Consider the following 24,467-nt stretch of genomic DNA (forward strand, 5'->3'; position numbering starts at 1 on the left):
AGGCACTCCATCCCATTCTCTCAGTTCCTTCGCCTCCGTCGCATCTGTTCTGATGACGCTACCTTCAAAAACAGCTCCTCTGACATGTCCTCCTTCTTCCTTGACCAAGGTTTTCCATCCACGGTCGTTGACAGGGCCCTCAACCGTGTCCGGCCCATATCCCGCGCATCCTCCCTCACGCCTTCTCCTCCTTCCCAGAAACATGATAGGGTCCCCCTTGTCCTCACTTATCACCCCACCAGCCTCCGCATTCAAAGGATCATCCTCCGCCATTTCCGCCAACTCCAGCATGATGCCACCACCAAACACATCTTCCCTTCACCCCCCTTGACGGCATTCCGTAGGGATCGTTCCCTCCGGGACACCCTGGTCCACTCCTCCATCACCCCCTACTCCTCAACCCCCACTTATGGCACCTCCCCATGCCCACGCAGAAGATGCAACACCTGCCCCTTCACTTCCTCTCTCCTCACCGTCCAAGGGCCCAAACACTCCTTTCAAGTGAAGCAGCATTTCACTTGCATTTCCCCTAACTTAGTCTACTGCATTCGTTGCTCCCAATGCGGTCTCCTCTACATTGGAGAGACCAAACGCAAACTGGGCGACCGTTTTGCGGAACACCTGCGGTCTGTCCGCAAGAAAGACCCAAACCTCCCTGTCGCTTGCCATTTTAACACTCCACCCTGTTCTCTTGCCCACATGTCTGTCCTTGGCTTGCTGCATTGTTCCAGTGAAGCCCAACGCAAACTGGAGGAACAGCACCTCATCTTCCGACTAGGCACTTTACAGCCTTCTGGGCTGAATATTGAATTCAACAACTTTAGATCTTAAACTCCCCCTCCCCCCATCCCCACCCCGTTTCTTTTCCCCCCCCACCCGCCTTTTTTTTAATAATTTATATAGATTCTTCTTTCCCCACCTATTTCCATTATTTTTAAATCTAAAACTAAAACCTTTAGTCTTTCCACCCCACCCCCACTAGAGCTGTACTTTGAATATCCTGTTTTCCATTCTTAATTAGCACTTTTCTCAGACAAAGACCACCACCTTCAACACCTCTTTGACCCTTTTGTCTCTGACATCTTTTGATTATCTGCTCACACCACACCCTCAATGTGTCTCTTCCCCCCCACCCACCTTAAACCAATTTATATTTCTCCCTTGTTGAAACTATGCTTCAGTTCTGCCGAAGAGCCATGAGGGCTCGAAACGTTGACTGATTTCTTCTCCGCCGATGCTGCCAGACTTGCTGAGTTTTTCCAGGTAATTCTGTTTTTATTTTGTTTCATGGTCACGTTTACTGATTTATTCCCAGATTTACTGAATTCAAATTCTTAAATTACCATGGTGGGATTTCAAGTCATGCTCTCTGTATTATTTGCGTAGTGACATAACCACTACAATGCTGTGCCCTTCAGAGTTACTCTATAAACACAGGACATTAGTAGACCATTCAACCCTTAGCCTGTTCAATCAGATCATGCCTGATCCAACACTAAGAGAGCCCATTTATATTTTTATAATGCCTTTCACAACGTCAGAAGATCCCAAAGTGCTTTACAGTAATGAAATATTACTAATAGTCACTGTTGTCAGAAAAAACAGCAGCCAATTTGCCCACAGTGACGAGATTAATGACCAGATAATCTGTTTGTAATGGTTGAAGAATAGACATTAGCCCAGGACACCCGGGAGAACTTCTACAAATTGGGAATCTCGGTTTAAGGTCTCATCCAAATGCAGCAGTGCTGCATTCCCTCAGTGCTGCCCCTCCCGCAGTGCTGCATTCCCGCAGTGCGGCGCCCCCGCAGTGCTGCATTCCCGCAGTGCGGTCCCTCCCGGAGTGCGGCGCCCCCGCAGTGCGGTCCCTCCCGCAGTGCGGCACTCAGTACTGGTAGTGAAGTGTTAGTTTGTTATTTAGCTCGTCTCAGACTAAAGTACTGCCCAAATGTGTCACACCTAAAGTTAACCATCAGTTGTCCATGTGCAATATGCGCCCTTAGGGAATCAATTAAACATCATCTGTTAGATATGGGACCCTGCAGTACATATAATAGCTGTCACCGCACTTCAAACCGACTGTATGAAACACCTAAGATGTTTGATAGTCTAAGGTCCTACATAAATGCAAGTGTTAGTTAGATTCAGGTATTTACCGTCTTTGAAAGTTTTCCATTATGCAGATCTTTCAGTTAATCTGATATATTTACAAGTCCGACATCTCTCTGTCTCGATAAAGGAGGCTCCCCTGTACCACACTACCATCTGCTGGCAGCAAGATGACATTGCAAGCACGTTTTAATTTCGGCCCATCGTGTCTATTCCGACTCTTTGAAAACGCTTACTAGTCCCACTCCCCTGCTAATCTATCTCCAAGTAGCTATCGAACTTCGCTTTTGACAGCTAATATTGAATTTACTTGCACCACCCTTTCAGACAATTCATTGCAGATCACAACTCGGTATGTTGAAATCCTCATTAATCCAGTTTTTTAAAAAAACATTTATCTTAGATTAGGGTACGGAAAGATGACCCACTGCAAGTGTACAGAGCAAATCACATCCTTCAGGAGAGGGGGAATTAAAAGGCACACAGTAAGAGCATGAGACAAGGGTTGGAATTGTTCTTTTATTTTTTTAACTGTTGCTTCTCGTTGATGATTATTCTGACTTACATGGACTTTATACAAACTGTTCTCAAAGAAACATTATTTTAAAACATAGAAAACAATACGGACTCTGAATATTAAAAAGTGCATACACCTCCTGTTAATAAAACATATAAATAAATTATCGAAAGGCAGCGACACATTCTCATGCACCTGCCCAAAATAACTTAAAAATGGTTTCAGTAACACCAAATAGGTGATCTAATTTACAAGGAGAAAGCTACACTACACATGGGTCTGGGAACTGGGCCAATATTGTTCACATCTCTCTACTTTTCCAAGTTCTTGTTTTTTTAAAAGTTGTGGTGCACATGGAGCCTCACAGAGTCATGGGCACAGCTGAGGGTGAGCCGAGTCCAGTCCATTTCCTTTCCCTCCCTTCCCTCACCCCGGGACCAGCGTTTAGTGCCCGGGTATATGATGGCGCAAACATTTGGTGGGCCAGTCAGCGCCCTATGGGGAGATCCGAGGAGCCATCATTAAAAACCGCAGCTGCGGCAACTGGCTGCCCCTTCCAAAGATGCTGACCGACCGAGCAAATGATTCCGATCTTCCCTATATTTGTTTCAGATGTGCAGCCACCCGCACATCCGGATGGAACAGGCAGCGTGGCCCCTTCGTTTTTTTTTATTCCAGTGTTCAATAAAATAAAATGGTAGTGGGAGCTAAGTGGGCCCAACACTGACAGCCAAACACGTGAAAAAGAAAATACAAAAGCTGCAGCCTACAAACCATAAAGCTGCCCAGGTCGACTCCTGGTATAAAGATTAAAACCACCCACTTCTTATTGATCTGGCTACATCCACATCAAAGTCTGGCAGCGGCTAACCGCGCAGCTAGGATCAAGTGTTTGTAGCACTGCTATGTACAAGCCTGGAATTACGTTTCATATGGCACCGTGGGGCAGGGAGACTAGTCACAGGCGACTATTCCCATCAAAGGGCTTCCTTCCCCAATTAACCAATGGTGCATATTCAGGATGGTTTTATAAATCTCATGTTAAAGTCACTAACTTTGGTTTTTACAGAGTAATAGATCTCCTCTCTCTATAACTCAGGTACATGATTTAACAGCTCTATTTACACAATCTAATAGGCTTTCTAATCCCTCTCTGTAAAAGCAACTTCAACAACTAATTTTTTGTTGGGTATGATAGGGAGAATTTAGTGTACCTTCCGCTGTTATCTCAACATCTGTATAATCCCACTGCTGGGAGATATCAGGGAATTAGTACCACACAAAAATTAAACGCTTAATATGTTGCACTATATGCAATATTTCCACCAGGCCCACAACTGGGAATTTGGACGTCGTTGGGTTAGTCTTCCTCCTGTGAAGGAATTAGCCTTAAATTACTCACATCTCTGCAAGATATTGTACAACACAAGCACTTGCAATTATATTATTTAGGGTCTATTAATAGACCCATAGCAGCCCGCTCTCACTGCCTGGCAGCATCAGTGTTAATAAACACACCTCTTCCCCCATGGTGGGACTCTGGGCCCTGGGATCGGCCTTCCTGACCACCTCTCATAGGTCGGACTGGGCCCTGAGATCGAGGTGTCTCGCTCCCCTCTGCAAAGCAGGTTGTGTTCCCCCTTGTTCAAGTAGTGCCGACTAATTATTACAAAAATATCATTGAATTGTCACTTTCCCCAAACCCCCGTCTTAATTCTTATTGGAAACGCTCAGAAGGCAGGAGTTTTAAAAGGAAGATTACATTCCACTTGTGAAATCATGAGGACGATGAAAATATGAAAGGTAAGAAGTTTACAATGCAGTAACCGGCAGAAGTGTCAGTGAAGACTAATTTGAACTTTTACTGAGTTGCTGTTTCGTTTGAACACAATGAACAAAGAGGGAGTGAACTTCAGTTTTGAGTCTACATGTTTACAGCTTATAGTTCTTTTCATTATAAACTACTAATCTACAACCACTTACATTGATCTCTCACACCCAGAAAAGAGAATCAAGTTGTGCAAACAAAGCAATGGAGTCAGACAAACCCAGTCTGTAGTGTTAGGTAGGACTTTGTATCGAATGCAAAATTCAAAGGGATAAACTTACTACAAAGTACCTCAGTGCATTCAATGTCCTGACACTTGCATAGTAATACATGAGTTAAGTGCATGCAGACAGGAGCACGAACAGGTGGAAGAGCAGCTTATGAAGGAAGCCTCTGTTTCACACAAAAGCAACAGTGCAATGGGGTTCTGTAAATGAGCACGGTGTCCGCATCTGAATTATTACATCCCCTCTACTGGCCTGGGGAGAAAATCTACCTCCCCAACCACCGGCCTTGGCAGAGCTCCCCTGACCGTGTCTCTAAACTCCCCCCAACCCCATGTTATGAAAACAAGTGCAGCCTTTATCACTACCAGAGCTGAGAGCTAATTCAGCACACACAAAAGAGGGAGAGGCAAGGAGTAGACACACCTGCACTCGCTGGAATGGTGCCTGTGGTTTTGAGGCCTGGAAGGCAAAATTGACTGCTCTGTTTACCAACGTAACAGTGATTACACTTCAAATGTACCTCACTGGCTGTGAAGCACTTAAGGATATCCTGAGAATATGAAAGGTGCTGTTATAAATGCAACTTCTTTCCATCTCTCCAGTCCCACAATTTGAATAATTGCAGCCCTTCTCTTATGAATTTCAGACCATGCAATTTCAATTCTGGGTTGGTGGGACATACACAAGGTAGACGCTGACCCGTGTTTTGCAAAATGAGATCAAAGCCACCTCCTGTCTTCTCTGTACTGTGAGAATGCAGCCTCCAATCAGGGCTCAAGAAGCTACCATAATTACTTGTTATTTCATTCCCCATTCAGCAGCCTCTGGGTAGGATTATCACATGCCATTCCCATCCTGTTTCAGAAAAAGCTACCAAAAGACTCAAATGTCTTAAAGGCAAATCTCACCCATAACTGCACATCACCAACACACCCTTGTGATGACAAGAGCAATGAAATGCATAAAACTGGGCATCTCACCCAATTTCACGATTGTTTGAATGTAAACACTATTTCTATTACAGCCTCCAAAATAGGAAGCCACATATTAATTATTAGTGAACTGGAGTATTAATTTGGTTTAGATGATGTAGCATAAGAGTCCTCGTCTATGACCAATTTGAATTGTGGTCTTTGCTTTTGGCCAGGTTGGGGAATAGAACAGGAATCACAAAGTCTTAGAGCTGCACTCTTTTCCAACGATAACAGAAATTATACATGGGGCGTGGAAAGAGATTCAGTTGGTGGGTTGAGTTCACAATAGACTCTACAACATAGGTAACTGGCAAATTTCATACATAGCTTGGAGCATCGACATCTTAAGTTTACATTATTACACTGGAGAATTAATCTGCCAATGTTCATGACCCTGAAATGTGAGCGGGCAAGAAGGAGTTGATAGGACAAATCTGAAATGCATTGCCAAGTGGGCAGCGGAAGCCAGTTCAACAGTAGTTTCCAAAGATAACTGGATAAATATTTGAAAAAGGAAAAAAAAATTGCAGGATTATGGGGAAAGGGAAAGAAAGTGGGAAAATTGGGGAGTTCTTTCAAAGAACTGGTATAGGCACAATGTGCCGAATGGCCTCCTTCAGTACTGTAAGATTCTATGAAATCAGAAATGGAACCGTTAAAATTTTGCATGCAAGATCTTGAAATAGGAACAAACGTATAATATGACAGAAGACAAAAGGCAGCATTTTTCCACTATACTCAGTAAGAATCTGAATGAATGTCATCGATTACTAACCTAGGTCAGTTGTATGCTGGTAGACTTGGCTTATTACCCATATGAAAACTCCCAATTGATTATTCCCCATAACTCAACTGTTGTGACCCCAGAAATACCTTCCCTCAAGGTGCTGACATCATTGCCTAGGTCAGCAAACCTCAAATTTTGGACTTAAATATTACCCACAGGGCTCAATATTCACTTATTTCTGACTGAACAACATTTGATCTGATTGTTTCTCTAAAAGCTTAATCAGGGCAAAGCCTCTGCAACCAGATGCCAACAGGTCATTTCAGGCTGTGAAACGGTGGCAAGACATGAGATGTGTTTGGGGCAGGTTATTGCGACAAAACCACTTAATGTGAGGGGCTCTCAAGCCATTGGGCAATGTGAGGATTAAAACGCTGACCCATGGAGTTTGGAGCCACAACTGAAATTGAAATCCCCGTTTGTTAATCTGCAGGTTAGCGAAGCTGCTGATAACCAACAGATCACATGCAATGTTCTGGTGTAGCACTCACTTGCCAAGCTAACAAAAAAAAATGGCAGAAGCATTACATCTCGCTACACTCCATCACTCTCGCCCTTCTTTCCTTTACAACATGGGGGCTGTGGTTATTTCAGAAAGCAGGCGCGTTGCAACCGAAAAAGTCAATGCTTCCGTTCATTCCTTGTGTGTTCACCTGAAACTTGCTGTTAAACAGTACTTAACATGGCATCAAGCAAACAAACCCTTATTGGAGAAAATAAAAATGATTACTTAATTTGATGGCTTCCTCAGAGCATGCAGTAGTCATGTTAGTCTTAAAAAGAACATTTATAAAAAAAAACTTTTTAAAAATCAAACCATTCATTGAACAGTACATAGTGTTATTCAGCAACAAAAGGTTCTTTAGGTTGATACAAAGTGCTGTGTTAAAACCCACCAGGGAAGGCCAGCCTCTGGGGGGAAAAAAAAAGTAATGATGAACTAGTTCCATGATCCTCGCACACCACATTTCCATTATTTGGTTTGATGGCAGAACAAAAGGCGCTTGAAATCAATATCCTCCCTAACCAATGTAGGTACATTAACCACAAAAAAATTAAACCTTCCTCCAACAGAAAGCCGGTGTAATAAATGGAGAAAGAGTGTCAGAAAGAAAGAGAGAAAGTAAATGTCATAGAAACAAAACCAGACTAGCATTTTGGGGAGCCTTTTGCTTTTGATTTTTTTTTTCTCATGTTTACTTTTTGTTATGGCGCACAGAAGACTGCATGCCACTAGTGACAATCTTTCTGGATTTAAATGTTTTTTCCGCAGGTTTCTTCCTGCTTGTAGGAGACTGAGCGCCCACCTCTGGCAGCGCCGACTTGGATTTGGCAGCTGGAAGCAGCGGGCGTTTGGTGGGAGCGATGTCTTTGCTCGTCAGCTTCCCTCGTGTAGCTGTTTTGCTGGTCGGGGTCAAGACTGAAGCAGCAGCAGATGGCGGATGTTCGCTTGTCAATCGTCTTCCTTCCTTGGCTGCTCCCTCACTTGGCACTTTTTTACTCGCCGTTTTGGAAGGTCCATCTGCCGATTTCTTGACAAGAATATTGCTCTTCCCCAAATCAGCTGACCTCCGGCTCTCCTTCTGCCTCAGCGCCGCCCTAAAGAATGACAGTCCTTTGTCATCTGACTTGCTGCTGTCTCTTCTCAAGTCAGTCCTCGAGCTGGTGTCCGACGACTTTGCTTCCGTCATGGAGGAGCTGCTGCTCGAATTCCTCAGTCTCCTGTTTTCCAATCGGCTCCCCGGCTTGGCATGCGACAGCCTGCTCGTGCTGCTAGCTTTAGAAGATGATGTCAGCCTGCGTTTTTCAGGAGAGGGGCTGCGTTTGGACCGACCTTCAGAAGTCTTGGACCTTCCAGGCACCTTTTTCCGTGCTGGAGAAGGAGACTGGGGGGAAGACGAGACCAACTTCGGTTTCTGCTGATACGCTGACAAGGCCGACTCCTGACCTTTGGCCATGTCCTTTCGGAGGACTGAGTTCGATGACGAATGTCGGGCTCCCACTTTTGGTTCAGTCTTTTCGCGCGTGACTGAAACCTTCTGAGTGTTCTTGTGTGATGAAGACGGAGTTAACTGAGCTCTGGATGAAGAGCCTTTGGCCTGCTCATGAAGCACTCTGGAAGCAGTGGTTTTCTTCTGCAGGTTCTCTGCATTCACTGCTCCCGTCACAAAGCCTATCTTTTGTCTTTGCTCTTCTGCTGAAGAAGCGCCACTAATACTTGGAGACCGAGGGCTGCCCAGGCCAGGCGTACCTTTCCTATTGTCTAGAGCATCCAGCAAAGGAGTCAGGGTGTCTAACCCTCCCACGTCATTCCCACACTGGTCCAGCTTTTTATCAAGGGGCAAAATGGGTCTGCTCTGTCCAGCTGCTTTTCCTGTGACTCTCAATTCCTCCTCCCGGACCATGCCTTCCATGACTGCTAGGGGAGCCCTGCCAGGCTGTCCGGCATGAGCTGCCCCCTGGCCTTGCAATGGGGGAGTGCCTCGGCTGGGGCTCCCGCGCCCCAGTATGTCTGCTGTCGGAGATGGGCTGTGAGCCGGAGACTCGAAGGAGAATGGTGATGGAGAACTGGACCGCATGTGCAGCTTGCTGGATAGCGACCTCTGAGATTTAATTCCGTTCTCATTGAGCACCAAGGGACTGGCAAACGAGGATCTGGACGACAAACTCTGGCGTTGGACACTCCTCACAAAAGGCCGAGTAGAAAATCCACCTGAACAACAGAAATAATTAATTAATCTGACCTTCAAACTGATTAAAAATTATGAGCAGCACTCATGTCACAAACCAGAGTGAAACTTCTTTATGATGTCACATTAACTGCATCAATGGTACAGACATCATAAAGCAGGATCAGCATCTTCTGTCCTTAAGCCTTAGAATTAAAACTGCATTGCTTTTAAAATTTTACCAACAAAATGCAGTCTGACAGAAAGCACAGTGTCTCCAGGTATCAGCTGTAGCCCAGTGGGCACTCTCGTGTAAATCAGAAGATCGTGGGTTTAACACCCTTCCCCCCACCCCCCACTCAGAGGCATGAGCACACATCCAGGTTAACACTCTAGTGAACTGAAGGAGTGTTGCACTGTTGGAAGTGCCATCTTTCAGTTGAGACATTAAACCAAGGACCCACCTGCTCTTGGGTGGGTGTAGAAGATCCTGAAGAAGAGGTGGTTCTTATCATCCTGGCCAACATTTGACCATTAACCAACATCACTAAAATAAATTAGCTGGTCTTTTCTCCTTGTTGTTTGTGGGATATCACTGTGCACAATTACCATATTTCCTACAGCACATAGTGATTACATTTCACTAAGTACTTTAGCTGAGAGCCTCTTTTGGACATCTGGTGGTCACAAAATAATCATACGAACATACGAATTAGGAGGAGTAGGCCACTCGGCCCCTCGAGCCTGCTCCACCATTCAATAAGATCATGGTTGATCTGGCTGCAACCTCAACCTCACATTCCTGCCAACTCCAATAACCTTTCACCCCCTTGTTAATCAAGAATCTATCTAGTTCTGCCTTAAAATATTCAGACTCTCTTCCTCAAAAGGCGGTGGAAGCAGAGCTCCAAAGGCTTACTACCCACAGAGAAAAAAATTTCTCCTCATCTCTGTCTTAAATGAGTGATCCCTTATTCTTAAACAGTGACCTCTAGTTCTAGGTTCTCCCACAAGAGGAAACATCCTCTTCACATCCTCCCTACTTTTGTAATCAATTCCCCTCACAATAAATAACAACATTCTATTAGCTTTCCTAATTACCTGTTGTATCTGCATACTAGCCTTTTGTGATTCGTGCACTAGGACACCCAGGTCCCTCTGAATCTCAGAGCACTTAAATCTCTCACCATTTAGATAAGAAGCTTCTTTTTTATTCTTCCTGCCAAAATGAACGATTTCACATTTGTCCACATTATACTCCATTTTCCAGATCTTTGCCCACTCACAGCCTATGTCCCTTTGCAGCATCCTTATAAACCATTCTTTCGGTCCCTTCATCCAAGTTATTTATATAGATTGTAAAAAGTTGAGGCCCCAGCACTGATCCTTGTGGCACACCACTCACCACATTCTGTCAACCAGAAAAAGACCTACTTATGCCAACTCTCTGTTAGCTAGCCAATCTTCTATCCATGCCAATATGTTACCCCTGCACCATGGGCTTTACTTTCCGCAATAACCTTTGTGGCAATTTATTAAATGCCTTCTGGAAATCTAAGTACAGTGTATCCACTGGTTCCCCTTTATCCACAGCACATGTGACTCCTTCAAAGAACTCCAATAAATTGGTTAAACATGATTTCCCTTTCACTAAACCATATTGACTCTGCCGAAGGGCCATGAAGGCTCGAAACGTTAACCGATTTCTTCTCCGCCGATGCTGCCAGACCTGCTGGGTTTTTCCAGATAATTTTGTTTTTGTTTTGGATTTCCAGCATCCGCAGTAGCTTTTAGCTTTTTGTTTTTGACTCTGCCTGATTGCCTTGAATTTATCTAAGTGCCCTGCTATAACATCTTTAATAATAGCTTCTAACATTTTCCCTATTACAGATGTTAACTGGCCTGTAGTTTCCTGCTTTCTGTCTCCCTCCCTTTTTGAATAAAGGTGTGGCACTTGCTATTTTCCAAGCTAATGGAACCTTCTCCAAATCTAAGGAATTTTGGAAAATTAAAACCAATGCATCAACTATCTCACTAGTTACTTCTTTCAGAGAATCATAGAATGATATTGCAAGGGAGGAAGCCATTTGGCCCATCCTGTCTATACCAGTTCAGTGAAAGAACTATCCAATTATTCCCATTCTCTGCTTTTGCCCCTTAGCCTTGTAAATCTTTCCCCTTTGTCATGAAGATGTGCTTTATGCCAAATAATGATTTTTAATCCACCAGCTGGAAATCTGAATTGAACTTTTGAAAACAGACTTTTTAAAAGCACAGACTAAAGTGCTTTGAACTGGCAACCCAAGATGGCTAACCCCAATTTGCATTACTATATGTTCCACATTCCAATTAATTGGAGTGGAGTCAGTCTGTCTGCAAAACCCAAAGACAATGACTTCAGGGAAGTGTGAAGTACTCATATCTCCTGTCTCATTAGCAAGGCATTTATGGCAATCACCTGAGTATTCAACTGTTGGAGACGGGCCATTAAGACTAATTGCCTGGACAATGGGACTGTGGCTAAGATTGCTTCCAGACATGAGCTAATCACATGGAATACATGGACAATGTTTTTTTTTTGAATTCCCGGGAAATTGGAAAGAAAGGTCACATGACAAACCAACTCATTGTATGTTTTAAGCATTATCATCTCCCGAAGAACAACCAACTCAGTCGTCTACATCTTTAAATCGGAAGCATCGAGACAATTGAATTCACCCTGAAGCCAGCCAAATCACCAAATTACACTGTATAATCTTACTTGTTTTTATGGGCTCTAATTTGGCCAACCTATCCTTCCCTGCTCTATAATCTGGATTTGTATGTGTGAACTTCAAGTGTGTGTGCGTGTGTGTGTGTTTGTATATGTGCGCGCATGCAAAAGTTGATGTGTGTTTTATTATTTTACTTAGATCAGTTGATCAAAGCATGTAAACGGTTAAGTACTCACTGAATTGGCAAGTATCTCCTTTTCATACAAAAAAAACCTGCTGCAGTCAAATGAGGGGAGGGCAAAGAGGGGATCCATTTGACCCCTCCTCACCTGGTTGTAACACCTTTTAGTATTTACCCAATTTCCTTTTGAAAGTTACTGTTGAATCTGCTTCCTGCACCCTTTCAGGCAGTGCATTTCAGATTACAACTTACTACATGAAAAAGCTGCTGTATAAAATTAAGTTTTTCTCCTTTTCTTTCCCAATTTCAACCTTCGGACCTGCTTTTAAATAATGCCTTTCACAACTGCTGGATGTCTCTAAGTGCTTTACAGCCAACAAAGTACTTTTGAAATGTAGTCATTGTTGTAATATAGGGCCAATTTGTGCACAGCAAGCTCCCACAAACAGAATAGTGATAATAACCAGATAATTTGTTTCTGTGAAGTTGACTGAATAATAAAGACTGGACAGGAAACTGGCGATAACTCCCCTCCTCTTTGAAACTGTGCCATTGGATCATTAACATCCACCCGAAAAGGCAGGCAGGGCCTCGACGTAATGTCCCACCCAAAAGATGGCACCTTCAATAGTGCAGCACACTCTCGCAATACTGCACTGGCGTGCTCAAGCCCTAGAATGGAACTTGAACTTACAACCTATGGACTCAGAGGCAGAAATGCTACCCACTGTCACAACATCTAATAAACAATATTTCACAATTGCCCATTACACAGAAAAATACCACGGGAATTAAGCAATGTTTTCACCTCCATGACAAAAGTGTGCCAAGGTCACCATACAACATAATTTCAACTGGTGTTCTTAAAACAGCATTTTTTTTTGTAATACATATAAATAGAAACACATGGCCACCTGGGATCTGTTTTCACAAGATGAAGAATCTCAGTTAATGTTGACCTTAACTCTAGAAAGCAGTGAATACTCACAGGAAGATAAATGATAACATACTGGGAGAAGTCGCAGAGCCCCAAATGCCAGGCAGTAAGGATGGGAGTGCCTTAATGATACCATTTTCAACTTCAAAATCCCTCGGACCCTCAGGGGTCACATTATCACAATTAATGAAAGAGTTATTCCTCTTTCTAAATATTTAACTTTGGGGCAGGTGAGGGGTGGGGGGGAAAGAGATGGAGTATCTATTTTTTTTAATGGATTTTGTTACAGGAGAAATCAAACTTGGCCTGCGCCCTCCTTTCTGGTCTGGCTCTCAGATCTTTATTGCTAGGAATTAGAACACAATGCAAATGTGAGGTTGGGAAAGAGAAGAAGGGCAGGAACATGCATTTACTGTACCATCATCTTGATCACTGCGGTCCTGTGTAAATTCCACAGATTCAGAAAGCGAGACAAGAGATGTCCGGCGTGATGATGCAGTGGAAGTGATGCTGGGCTGCTTGCTGCCCGTAAGGCGATTTACCCAGTGTTCACACAGAGATGAGCTGGTGGATCCTGAAAAACATTACCACACATCTGTAATAGAGTAAAATTTATTTACAGAGAAACAAGCACACTCAACCTACATTAGTGATCAAAATTAGACATCTCTCAAAAACGGTCAGCCGATTCTGCAGACAGCATAGCTGAGATACTAAATGAGTACTTCATATCTGTCATCATTAGTGAAGAGGAGGCTGCCCATGTAGCAGTAAAAGAAGCACTATCAATATTGGACAGGATAAAAATAAAGAGGAGGTACTTGAAAGGTTGGCAAACCTCAAGTTGAAAAGTAACCTAGGTTACTGAAGGAAGAAAGAGTAGAAATTGAAGATGCTCTGGCCAGAATCTTCCAATCCGCCTAGGATATGGGAGTGTTACCAGACAACTGAAGGACTGAAAAAGTTACTCCTATTTTAAAAAAGAGATAAACCCAACAACAACAGGCAAGAACATTAACCACACCATCGCCATCACCTCACTGTTACATCATCTAGGTATATGGACTTTCAAAAGCCATTTGACAAAGTACCACATAACAGCCAAATTAAAGCCCATGAGGTCAAATAGACAGTGGCACCATGGATGCAAAACTATCTGAGGAACAGAAAGCAGAGAGTAGGAACAGCTGCTTTTCAGACTAGAGGGAGTTATGCATGGTACTCCAGGGGTTGATATTAGAACCATTGCTCTTTTTGATATATATTAATTACCTGTACTTGGGTATACAGGATATAATTTCAAAGTTTGCAGGTGATACAAAACTCAAAAATGTAATAAACAATGAGGAAGTTAGTGACAGACTTCAGGAAGACATACAGTTGGTGAAATGGGAAAACGCATGGCAGATGAAAGTTAGCAGAGAAGTGTGAAGTGATGCATTTTGGTAGGAAGAGCAAGGAGTGCCAACATAAACTAAATAGTACAATTTTAATAAGGGTTCATGAACAGAAACACCTGGGCCTGTGTTTACACAATTCTTCTAAGGAAGCAGGATAAGTTTAGAAGGCTGTTGAAAAGCATATGGGATCCTTGGCTTTCTTAATATAAAAATAGATTACAAAAGTAAAGGATTATGTAAAACATCAATAAAATACTGGTTATGCCTCAGCTGGAGTTGTGTGTTCAATTCTGGGTACTTTACTCTAGGAAGCATTTCAAGGCCTTGAAGAGAGTGCAGAAGGGATTTACAGAAGCAGCACCAGGTATGAGGGATCACTGTTAGGTGGGAAGACTGAAAAAGCTGTGGTTGTTCTCCTTAAAGCAGAGAAGGCCAAGGAGATTTGATAGATGTGTACAAAATCATGAATAGCTTCAATAGAGTTCATAAGGAAAAATGGTTTATAGTTGCAGAATGGTCAGTAACCAGAAGACACGGGATTAAGATGATGAATCAGAGGCAACAAGGAATTAGTGGTTATGATCCGGAACACACTGCCTGAAAGGGTGATGGAAGCAGGTACAATAGTAACTTTCAAAAGGGAACTTGAGAAATACTTGAAAGGAAAACATGGACATACGAATTCAAAGGAGTGGGCCACTCAGCCCCTCGAGCCCACTCCCCTAGTCAATAAGATCATGTTGATCAGTTTGTAACCTCAACTCGCCTACCTATGATGGCCTTTCACCCCCTTGCTTACCAAGATTCTATCTACTTCTGCCTTAAAAACATTCAAAGATTCTCTTCCTCAAAAGGCTATAAAAGCAGTGTTCCAAAGACTTACCACCCTCAAAGAAAAACTTCTTCTCATCTCTGTCTTAAATGGGCAACCCCTTATTTTTAAAAAGTAACCCCTAGTTCTACTCTCACAAGGGAAACATCCTCTTCACATCCACCCTGTCAAGGCCCCTCAGGATCTTATACGTTTCAATCAAGTCACCTTACTCTTCTAAACTCCAGCCGATAGCCTGTCCAACCTTTCCTCATAAGACAACGTGCCCAATCCAGGGATTAGTTTAGGAAACCTTCTCTGAACTGCTTCCAGTTGACCAATACTGTACGCAGTACTCCAGATGTGGTCTAACTAGTGCCTTGTACGACTGAAGCATAATCTCCCTACTTCTGTATTCAATTCCCCTCACAATAAACAATAACATTCTATTAGCTTTCCTAATTACTTACTTACCTGCATCCTAACCTTTTGCGATTCATACACTAGGACACCCAGATCCCTCTGCATCTCGGAGCTCTGCAATTTCTCACCATTTAGATAATATGCTTCTTTTTATTTTTCCTACCAAAATGGACAATTTCACACTTTCTGACATTATACTCCTTTTGCCAGATCTTTGCCCGCTCATTTAGCCTATCTATATCCCTTTGTAGCGTCCTTATGTCCTCTTCAGAACTTATTATCCAACCTATCTTTGTGTTATTAGCAAATTTAGGAACCACACCTTCGGTCCCCTTCATGTAAGTGATTTATATAAATTGTAAAAAGTTGAGGTCCCAGCACCGATCCCTGTGGCACACCACTCATTACATCTTGCCAACCAGAAAATTATCTATTTATTCCTACTCTGTTTCCTGTTAGCTAGCTAATCTTCTATCCGTGCCAATATGTTACCCCCAACATCATGAGCTTTTATTTTCCAGAATAACCTTTGATGTGGCACTTTATCAAATGCCTTCTGGAAATCTAAGTGCAGTACATCCACCGGCTCCCCTTTAACCAAAGCACGTGTTACTTCTTCAAAGAGCTCCAATAACTTAGTTAAACATGATTTCCCTTTCACAAACCGTGTTGACTCTGCCTGATTACCTTGAATTTGTCTAAGTGCCCTGCTAACATCTTTAATAATAGTTCCTAACATTTTCCCTACGACAGATGTTAAGCTAATTTTTGTTACATCTACTGGGTTACTGGGAAAGAGCTGGGAAGTGGAACTAATTACACAGCTCTATCAAACAGCCAACACAGGCATGATGGGCTGAAAGGTATCCTTGGGTGCTGTATCATTCTGTGATTTCCATCACATATCCTGGAAGTTATACTGCAGGAGAAGAAGAAGTAAAATCACAGTCTCACTAGAATGCTGTTCGGCAGCAACATGTACAATATGAAGGAAGACTCAGAAGTTTGTTTTCTTTTAAATATAACAACAAGGTAAATTATGATCATTCTAAATACCTCTATCATGTCAAATCTATTAAAGGATGATAGAAGCGGCCTGTTTCTAGTAATCGAGTGGTCTCGAGTGAGGGACAATAGATGCTCTACTGTCAGCGATTTAGAACAGAGGACAGGAGAAACCTTCACAGACACATACTGAGTTGAGAGACTATGGGATTCACTTCCAGGGTATGGGGTTAATATAGAAACTGTCAAGCTCCCAGCTTACATTGATAAGGTGGATGAAGGAAAAAAGGGACATGGGAACAAGGTGAATAAATATAATTGGAACCCTTTGTTTGTATGGAAGGTAAACACCAACACAGATTGGTTGGGTCAAATGGCCTGTTTCTTGTGTAGTAACTTCAAGATTTGGCTTGTTAGCACTGACAATACCACAAACCACTTGCAAGTGGCTCTGTTACCACCCAGTTCTTCAGCTGAGGGGATAAAATCAAATGTTACGAAGAATCAGCTTTATAGCTTATTGGCAGTAAACTGTACAACAGTGTTGGCATTAATCCCTCATTACTGTAGGATTGCCTGAGGCAACTGGACAGTGTTAAATGATCTCTTGCTGTCGGTGATGAAAACCTTCATCTCTCCGCCACTAATTGGTGGCAACTCCAAGTGGAACGGTCAGTGGCACTTAGGCATGATTAACAAAACTGCCTTTTCAAAAAAAATAACGGTTTTAAAAAATTTAAGAAACCCCAGGAGCTACATTGGGTCACTCGTGTACGAGTCATCTCTCAGCTCTGAAATCATTTACCGACTCACTCATTTGAGTTAATTTGTCCATCTGGTTGTTATAGTTCAGGTTTCTCCAAAAGCTTTTGTGTTCATAACAAAAAAAGGCAGCCTCCATAAGCACACAGGCTGCTTCAAAACAAACCCTGCACCCTTAGACCCACCATATCAAACTTATCTATATGACAAATATCAGACTACCACCTTCAGGCTAAAACTAACTGAGATTTATTTACAAATGTAATGCACATAAGCAGCAAGATACCAACAGCAATATAAAAATTCCACAAGCTTTCCAATAGCCTTTTAAGAATATACAGTATTTCTTTTGCAACTTAAGTTAAAGGGCATTTGGATCAAGAGTTCCTCATAAACCCTTACAATGCCATGTTGCACACAGATAACATGAACAAACTATTTTTAGATAGCTCTGAATACTCAACTTCAATGCCATAATTTATTGCCATGGGAAATTTCCACATCACAGCTTGTTCTACAAAGGTGCAGAAATCCAAGATGACAAGGGGACCCAGATATAATCTTATTCCTCACAAACATCTCCCTTAATGCTTCAAAGATTAAATTGGTATTTTCCTCTGGTCTACTGAGCTGCATACATTAACATTTGAAACCTACTGTCCTAACCACTTTTGACTGACTAAACTCATTCACACCAACAAATAAAATCTATCTGGGACAGAAGGTTTTAAATTAAACATGCTGGAGGGGAGGGTCTGATCAATTCCACGCATTACCCATTGCCCACATATTAGAACCTATCTTAAAGAACTGTATTTCCTTTTAAAATTTGGAAGAACATTGCATTATTTGGACACTTGGATTATTTTTTTTTTTAAAAAGGTCACAAGTTCACCTTTGGGCTGAAAGCAAGCATGCCTTTTCCAAGAAATCACCTGACCAACATGGTACTTGAGAGGGGAAGAGCTTTGTGCTTGTTTGCACTGCAATTATTTTAATTGATGGAAAAAACAGGTTTAAAGGAAAAGGCTAGTGATTTACTGGAAATCACATGACACAGATGAGTTCTAAATTTTGAACTTGTTTTTTGAATTCAGTTGGGACTGAACTGAGAAAGTAAAAAGCTGCTCAACTCGCACTCTCCTTGCCTTGCCTGAAATAGAATGGTTATCAGGATCCAGCTAAGAATCCTCATCTCAATGGAACTTGCCTCTCTTTGGAAACCCAGGAGGCTGAGATGAGAAGGATTGATCTGGCTCTATTTTCCTCCACACCAAAGCTCTGTTGGTGAGAACCTCCAGGCCTCTACTGGGACTAGCAATCTATTTTCATACAAGGGTACTCCAGATCGGCAGCATTGAAACCATGCAGCCTTTATCCTTTTTATATAGTCTATTCTTCAACCGCCCATCTCTGCAGAGACCCCTGTCTGTTTGTCCTTTGTATGTATGTGTGCGTATGTGCACACGCATACGCTGGGAAATTTAAAAGGGATAGATAGCTATACTTCCAGATTACAATTGTGTGTTAATCAGTTCTTGCAACTTGTTTTTTTTTAAATTGTTCTATAATAAATCAATCATTCTGAATTTATTAAAAGAAGCCTTGTTAAAGTCTTTTTTATTCCAGTTCTAACATTGGCGTAGGTAAATAATTGGCCATTTTGGTGAGTGAATTAAACTTTTAAAGTAATTGTGCGACCTGTGGAGTAGTGGGGCTAGTCAAACTGCGCACCCCTCCCATCCCGGTCATAATATATAAAAACAAGCTTTCTTTACAACAACCAATTTTTAGATCACATTCACTCTGTTTCATGTCATAAAAGGTAACAAAAATCTCCCATTTTGTCAAAGAATACTCAAAACCAGAGTTAGAGATAATCTCTCATTGGTCATCAATTTTGCATTACTCCAGGAAGAGCATTATAACCAACACAGTTTGGGTGGGTATAAAATAAGATATGTTAAAATAGGCAAAATATTGGCAACCTCACCTGTGACTCCATATTCCCAGTAATAGCCCTGAATGTGTTCAGTCTTGCTGAGTTACAACAATGCCAGCTGTTTTTTTGAAAATCACCCATTATTGGCATGCTATTTGATCAAATATTGCATCATAGCCAAGTTCGATTCTACATTCACCAAATATCCACTTATGCATATTTTCTAACAATGGTCACCAGAGAGCATCACAAGCTGGAACTTTGGCTGAGTCTCTCTCTCCCAACCACTCCTAGGCCATTGAGGCCAATTCCAGAGATATCCACACATTACCTGCTAGAGAGCTGTTTGCTGACCATGAAGGGACAGTGCTTCGTCGCTGGTAGAACAGGATGTACGCAGTCTGCTTGCAGACATCATCTTCCATGAGCTGTTGAACGTCACTGTCATCGAAACAGTACCACAGCCCATCCACAGAGTTCTTGCAGTAAGCTACATAATGGGATAGGAGAGGCATTAGTCAGTCAAACTCAACAACTTTGCATGCACGGATGAAAATAAAAAATTAGTACTCTTGGCAGTCAGCAAATTGATACTAGTGAAGCCAGGTTATCCAGTAAGATGTAGAGCAAGAGCTGGATTCTTGGACTCTTTCACATCCAGACATCAAAGGCACTCTCCAGAAAAAGGTGGCTAACCAACTCAATTAGCAGACTGGCTAATCCCAGTCTACACACAGCAAGGCAAAGGGTCCCACCAAAAAGACTTGGTGATCTCCTGGATCTCAAGTTTTCTTTTCCCTCTCCTCTTCCCATAGGAAAACTGTGGCGTTACTGAAATCTGGGCAGCACCTGCACAGCTGTAACAGGTACACATGCTTGAGCAAGACAATGGCTGGGAAGGCAGACAGTGACAAACATTGAGCAACACGGGACTAGGTGCAGCGCTGGTTTGCAGTGGGGGTCCCTACCCGTGTAATGCCCTCCTTGCATGGTGCCATGATGATTGCACACCGCGTACAGATCGTAAAGGTAGTCTTCAGGATCCCTGCCAAGCCCATAGGGACGTCTCCATGGAGACCAGTGAGAAGGAAGGCTCCAGCTGCTCTGGCTGCGTTTCACCACGTGAGGAGTCATGTCCAGGCCTGTGAGGGGGAATTTCACCAGGTTCTGTAGCTTGGTCCTTTTATCCCCTTCCTGTTGGAGGAAGACAGGCCAAATGTTTGTTTAAAACAAAGATGTGTAGTTACACAGTAAATAGCAGATCAAGGGAATTACGACCGCATGAAACATTGGATGCTGTATACAACAAACACCAAATGCTGTATAAAGCACCCACTTTAAAAGTACCAGATTTACTGATTCACAACACTGTATAGGAAATCCATCCTGACCAAAACATTATTTAAACAAAGACCATAAACCACGCATCAGAAAGGGCTGCCTGATATCTGTCCCCTCCCGTGACAGCTTGAATGGAATCAGAAGCAAGGACGGTGCTTTCACATCCCCCAACCCCTCTTAAAGCACTCACCTGTTTAAAGCGTTTCAGGTGGATGATGAGAACATCAGGAAGTGTCCACAAGCTCAGCTTGATGCTGCCCTGCTGAAGCTGCTTACAATGTGGACAGCGCCAGGCATCATCTGGTGCTAGCTGTTGAACAAAAGATAGTCAGAAAAGGCACTGCAACAAGAATCTAAAGGTAGGATAGGAAACATAGGAACAGGAGCAGGTCATTCAGCCACTCCAGACTTTTATGATCAACCATTTGCTGTCTGAATGTAGAAATCAGCAATTATACCAATTGTAAAACCTGCAACGCTGCAATTTGTCTTTGGCCACAGCACTACAAGGTTGCTTTGGTGCAAGGAGGTACACACGCACGCACACACACACACACACATCCCCCCCAGCCCCCCATCCAATCACATTGACACATACACTTCCACAGCCACACACACACACAAACCCCCCCCACCCAATTACATTGACACATGCACCTCCTCAGCCCCACACACACACACACACACACACACATGCTAGTATTTTTTCAGAGTTGATGCCCTCTCTGAATTTACCTGTTCTTCTTTGGTGTAGAGGTGAAAGCACTGGGATAAGCTGTAGGTCTGAGGTTGGTGATGAAGCTGCTGCTGTTGGCGAACACTTTCTGAATCTGGCACATACTCATCCTCAGCGCTCCCAAATAAGCTGCAAACCAAACAAGGGAACTTTAAGTTTGGACACCAGAGCTATCAAAGAATGCAAAAGCATTTTTTTGGTACATTATTCTGAATCTTCTGGAATGTTCCCCTTCCCCAGCACCCACCCATGCAGCCTCGGAACTTCAAGCTACTTCCTAACAGGATAATCAGCAGCTAACCTTCACTAGCTCACATCCACCCAATTAAGTATAATGGTCATTCCTACAAGTAGGATGGTCTTTCCTACAAGTTACTCTCCAGACACTGCTCCATGACCATCCTGACAGCAAGGGGCAACATATTGGGAATAGTCTTCCTCTGCCCCTTCCCATATACACTCTTAATGAATTGAAAAAAATCACCATGATATCCTGCTCTCAAGACCCAAACTTTGACTGGATTAAACAAAAACAGAAAATGCTGGAAAAACACAGGTCTGACAGCAACTGTGGAGAGAGAAACAGAGTTGACGTTTTGAGTCCATACGTCCAGAGTCAACTCTGTTTCTCTCTCCACATATGCTGTCAGACCTGCTGAGTTTTTCCAGCATTTTCTGTTTTTGTTTCAGATTTCCAGCATCTGCAGTATTTTGCTTTGACTGGATCAGATTGCTACCTGTCTTAATGCACAGGAAACCATGGAAAGATGTGAACAGAAAACTAAACCAGCTTAGAAATACAGTACGTTTACAATGCTTACTATTCTTTTGTATCTCTGTCCCACTCCACAATGATCTTAATGTGCTGGGGTCCACCAGGTCTGCAGGATTTCCATGCTCTGAAATGGAGGACATCTGGTTAAGGTAAAACCAAACAGACATACAAACATTTTGGCTCTGGTTCGCCCTTAGACACTTTTAGGGCTGAACCCCAAGCCTCAGATGGTGATAGAAAATCTACAAGCTCAGTTAGTTTTAGCATTGAGTCATAGCCTCAGTACAGCCAGAGCCCTGGGGCCATTCCAATGTCGCATTTATAAATAAACTCTGCACAACAATTCCTATTCTGCGGTCTCTAGGATAGCGAACATATCAGGGAAAATCATTAGAGAAGTCTCAACAGCAGCTTGCATTTAAATAGTGCCTTTAACCCAAGCTGACATCACCCAAGCAATAAGTGGGTTTTTTTATATATGCAGATTCAGTAGTACAGATCCGATGTCCAAAATCTGGCATCCTCAGGGCTGAGACCATGCCAGATTTGAACTGTCTGCTGGTGGGACAAACAGCAGTGTGTATGATTGATTCCCTTCTCCCTTCTCACTACAGCATTGTTTACACGAAAGCTACCGTTAAACATTAAAAGGATGTAACCATCATTCTAATCACTAAAAATACAGTTGTGACAGGTGCTGAACGAGGAGATCCTGCAGGTGGAGCGGAAATACAGCTAGCTGCAGACGCCATACTTAGACCGCTGCAACCAGCTCCTCGAGAACATCCCCAGCTTCTGGGTCACTGCCGTATCCTTTCACCAGTGCACTGCACAACTTCTCAGCTGATGCAGCCTGCAGAGAAACCCCACCCACACCCCAATTTTTACATTGCTGGATCTCTTAATTAATGCAATTTACAGAGAACCGCCACAAATGCTAGGAGAGAACACACTGGCTGAATTTATGTTCTTGTAGTCAGGGGTGCTGAGGCCAATTGTATCATTCTTATAGCAACACCTTCCCAGATCAGCTGATTTAATTAAGACTGGGAATTGAACCTAGAATTATTTATGAATAGCCTTTATCAACTGAAGCACTAAGGTTCCCTGCATGCACAACTCTTGCTGATTCCATCCTCTGGGATCAGCCCAAGAATGGCCTCTCCATTCCTGCACTTACTCTGTTCCTGGAGCGGCGCACAAATCTCCAGAAAGAAAAATGTCCAGTTTTTGGGCAATTCCAGTTTTCAGACAGTCAGATTTTGGATAATGTACCCGTATTCATAGTCTGGACACTGATCCAACACAGGCATATTAAAATCAACACTGGCTGAGTACATACTGGGCATTGTAACCAAGGTGGGGTGTAACTGTGAGTGTTAAAAACAGGCCTTTTGAGGGTGGGGTGTCTAAGAAAAAGAGTCTGGTGGAGTGTTTTTTGTTTTAAATGTTATACAAGGAACCGTACAATTTTATACTGCTTAAATTTTAAAGCGAACATTATGCTGATACTATAAAGAACAAACTCAATCTCACTCCAACTACTGAACTTTTAACTACCCACTTTAACTTGGTGAATGCCATTATTCTGAGATTCCCTGCCATTGTTTGCCAAACTGGCCCAAAACGCCCATTTCCAGGACGTAGCTCATTATGTCCCCGCTCTGGACTCCAATGAAGAATCCAGCTAACACAACGGGAAAGAAACACCAAGTGAGGAATTACCTTTCTGCTGCCAATTGGCATAAGGGATACTCTTCTTGGGGTGAAAGGTATGACTTCCCCATGCCACCTCCAAGCACTCGCAGACTAAAGGGACCAACCTAGGGAAAGAGCAAAGAGAATGTGAGCGGCTCCAACACAAGTCAGTAGGGAGTCAGTAAAATCTCACAGTCAGACAGTTGCAGTATAGCAGGATTATGTCCCAAATTGCACCACCTTTATCTTTTCTGTGTTCTTTGCCCCTGCATTTTCCCAACCCTTCAGTTTCCGATTCCTAGTCTTCACAATCTTTATTTAATGTGAAACTTGAAGCAAACTCATTTGGCTTACCCTTCCAGAAAGTATCTACAGCTCCACCTTCCACCACACCCCTCCCTACCCCCCATCTACTCCCCCCATCACAATACATGTTCAAGAACATCAGGAATTTCTCCTTTCGCTAAGTGATCTCTCCGCCTCTCTGATGAACTTCCTGACATCAGTCTTATATTTTCCTATCACCACTTTGAATCTCTGCCCCCTTTTCTTGAATGCTACAGTTCAGTTTTACATTTTTGATTCAGTTTGTTATCATATACACTGTAGGGTCCCTACTTAGAAACCACCT

The 24,467-nt window shown here is 42.8% G+C and overlaps 1 protein-coding gene across 1 annotated transcript in view; it reads right to left on the reverse strand.

Annotated features, from left to right (window-relative positions):
* Nucleotides 1–2,614: 2,614 nt before the first annotated feature.
* usp31 (ubiquitin specific peptidase 31) overlaps nucleotides 2,615–24,467 on the reverse strand; it is a 94,588-nt gene continuing 72,735 nt past the window's right edge. The window contains exons 9-16 of the mRNA XM_078558441.1: nucleotides 23,864–23,961; nucleotides 22,185–22,262; nucleotides 21,363–21,492; nucleotides 20,818–20,937; nucleotides 20,255–20,480; nucleotides 19,618–19,776; nucleotides 13,362–13,517; nucleotides 2,615–9,155 (exon numbers count right to left, since the gene is read on the reverse strand). Of these exons, the coding sequence (XP_078414567.1) occupies nucleotides 7,639–9,155; nucleotides 13,362–13,517; nucleotides 19,618–19,776; nucleotides 20,255–20,480; nucleotides 20,818–20,937; nucleotides 21,363–21,492; nucleotides 22,185–22,262; nucleotides 23,864–23,961 (2,484 nt within the window). The 3' untranslated portion in view covers nucleotides 2,615–7,638. The remainder of the gene's footprint in view (nucleotides 9,156–13,361; nucleotides 13,518–19,617; nucleotides 19,777–20,254; nucleotides 20,481–20,817; nucleotides 20,938–21,362; nucleotides 21,493–22,184; nucleotides 22,263–23,863; nucleotides 23,962–24,467) is intronic.

This window comes from Cetorhinus maximus, chromosome 15, assembly GCF_964194155.1.
Source record: "Cetorhinus maximus chromosome 15, sCetMax3.hap1.1, whole genome shotgun sequence".
Classification (NCBI taxonomy): Eukaryota; Metazoa; Chordata; class Chondrichthyes; order Lamniformes; family Cetorhinidae; genus Cetorhinus; species Cetorhinus maximus.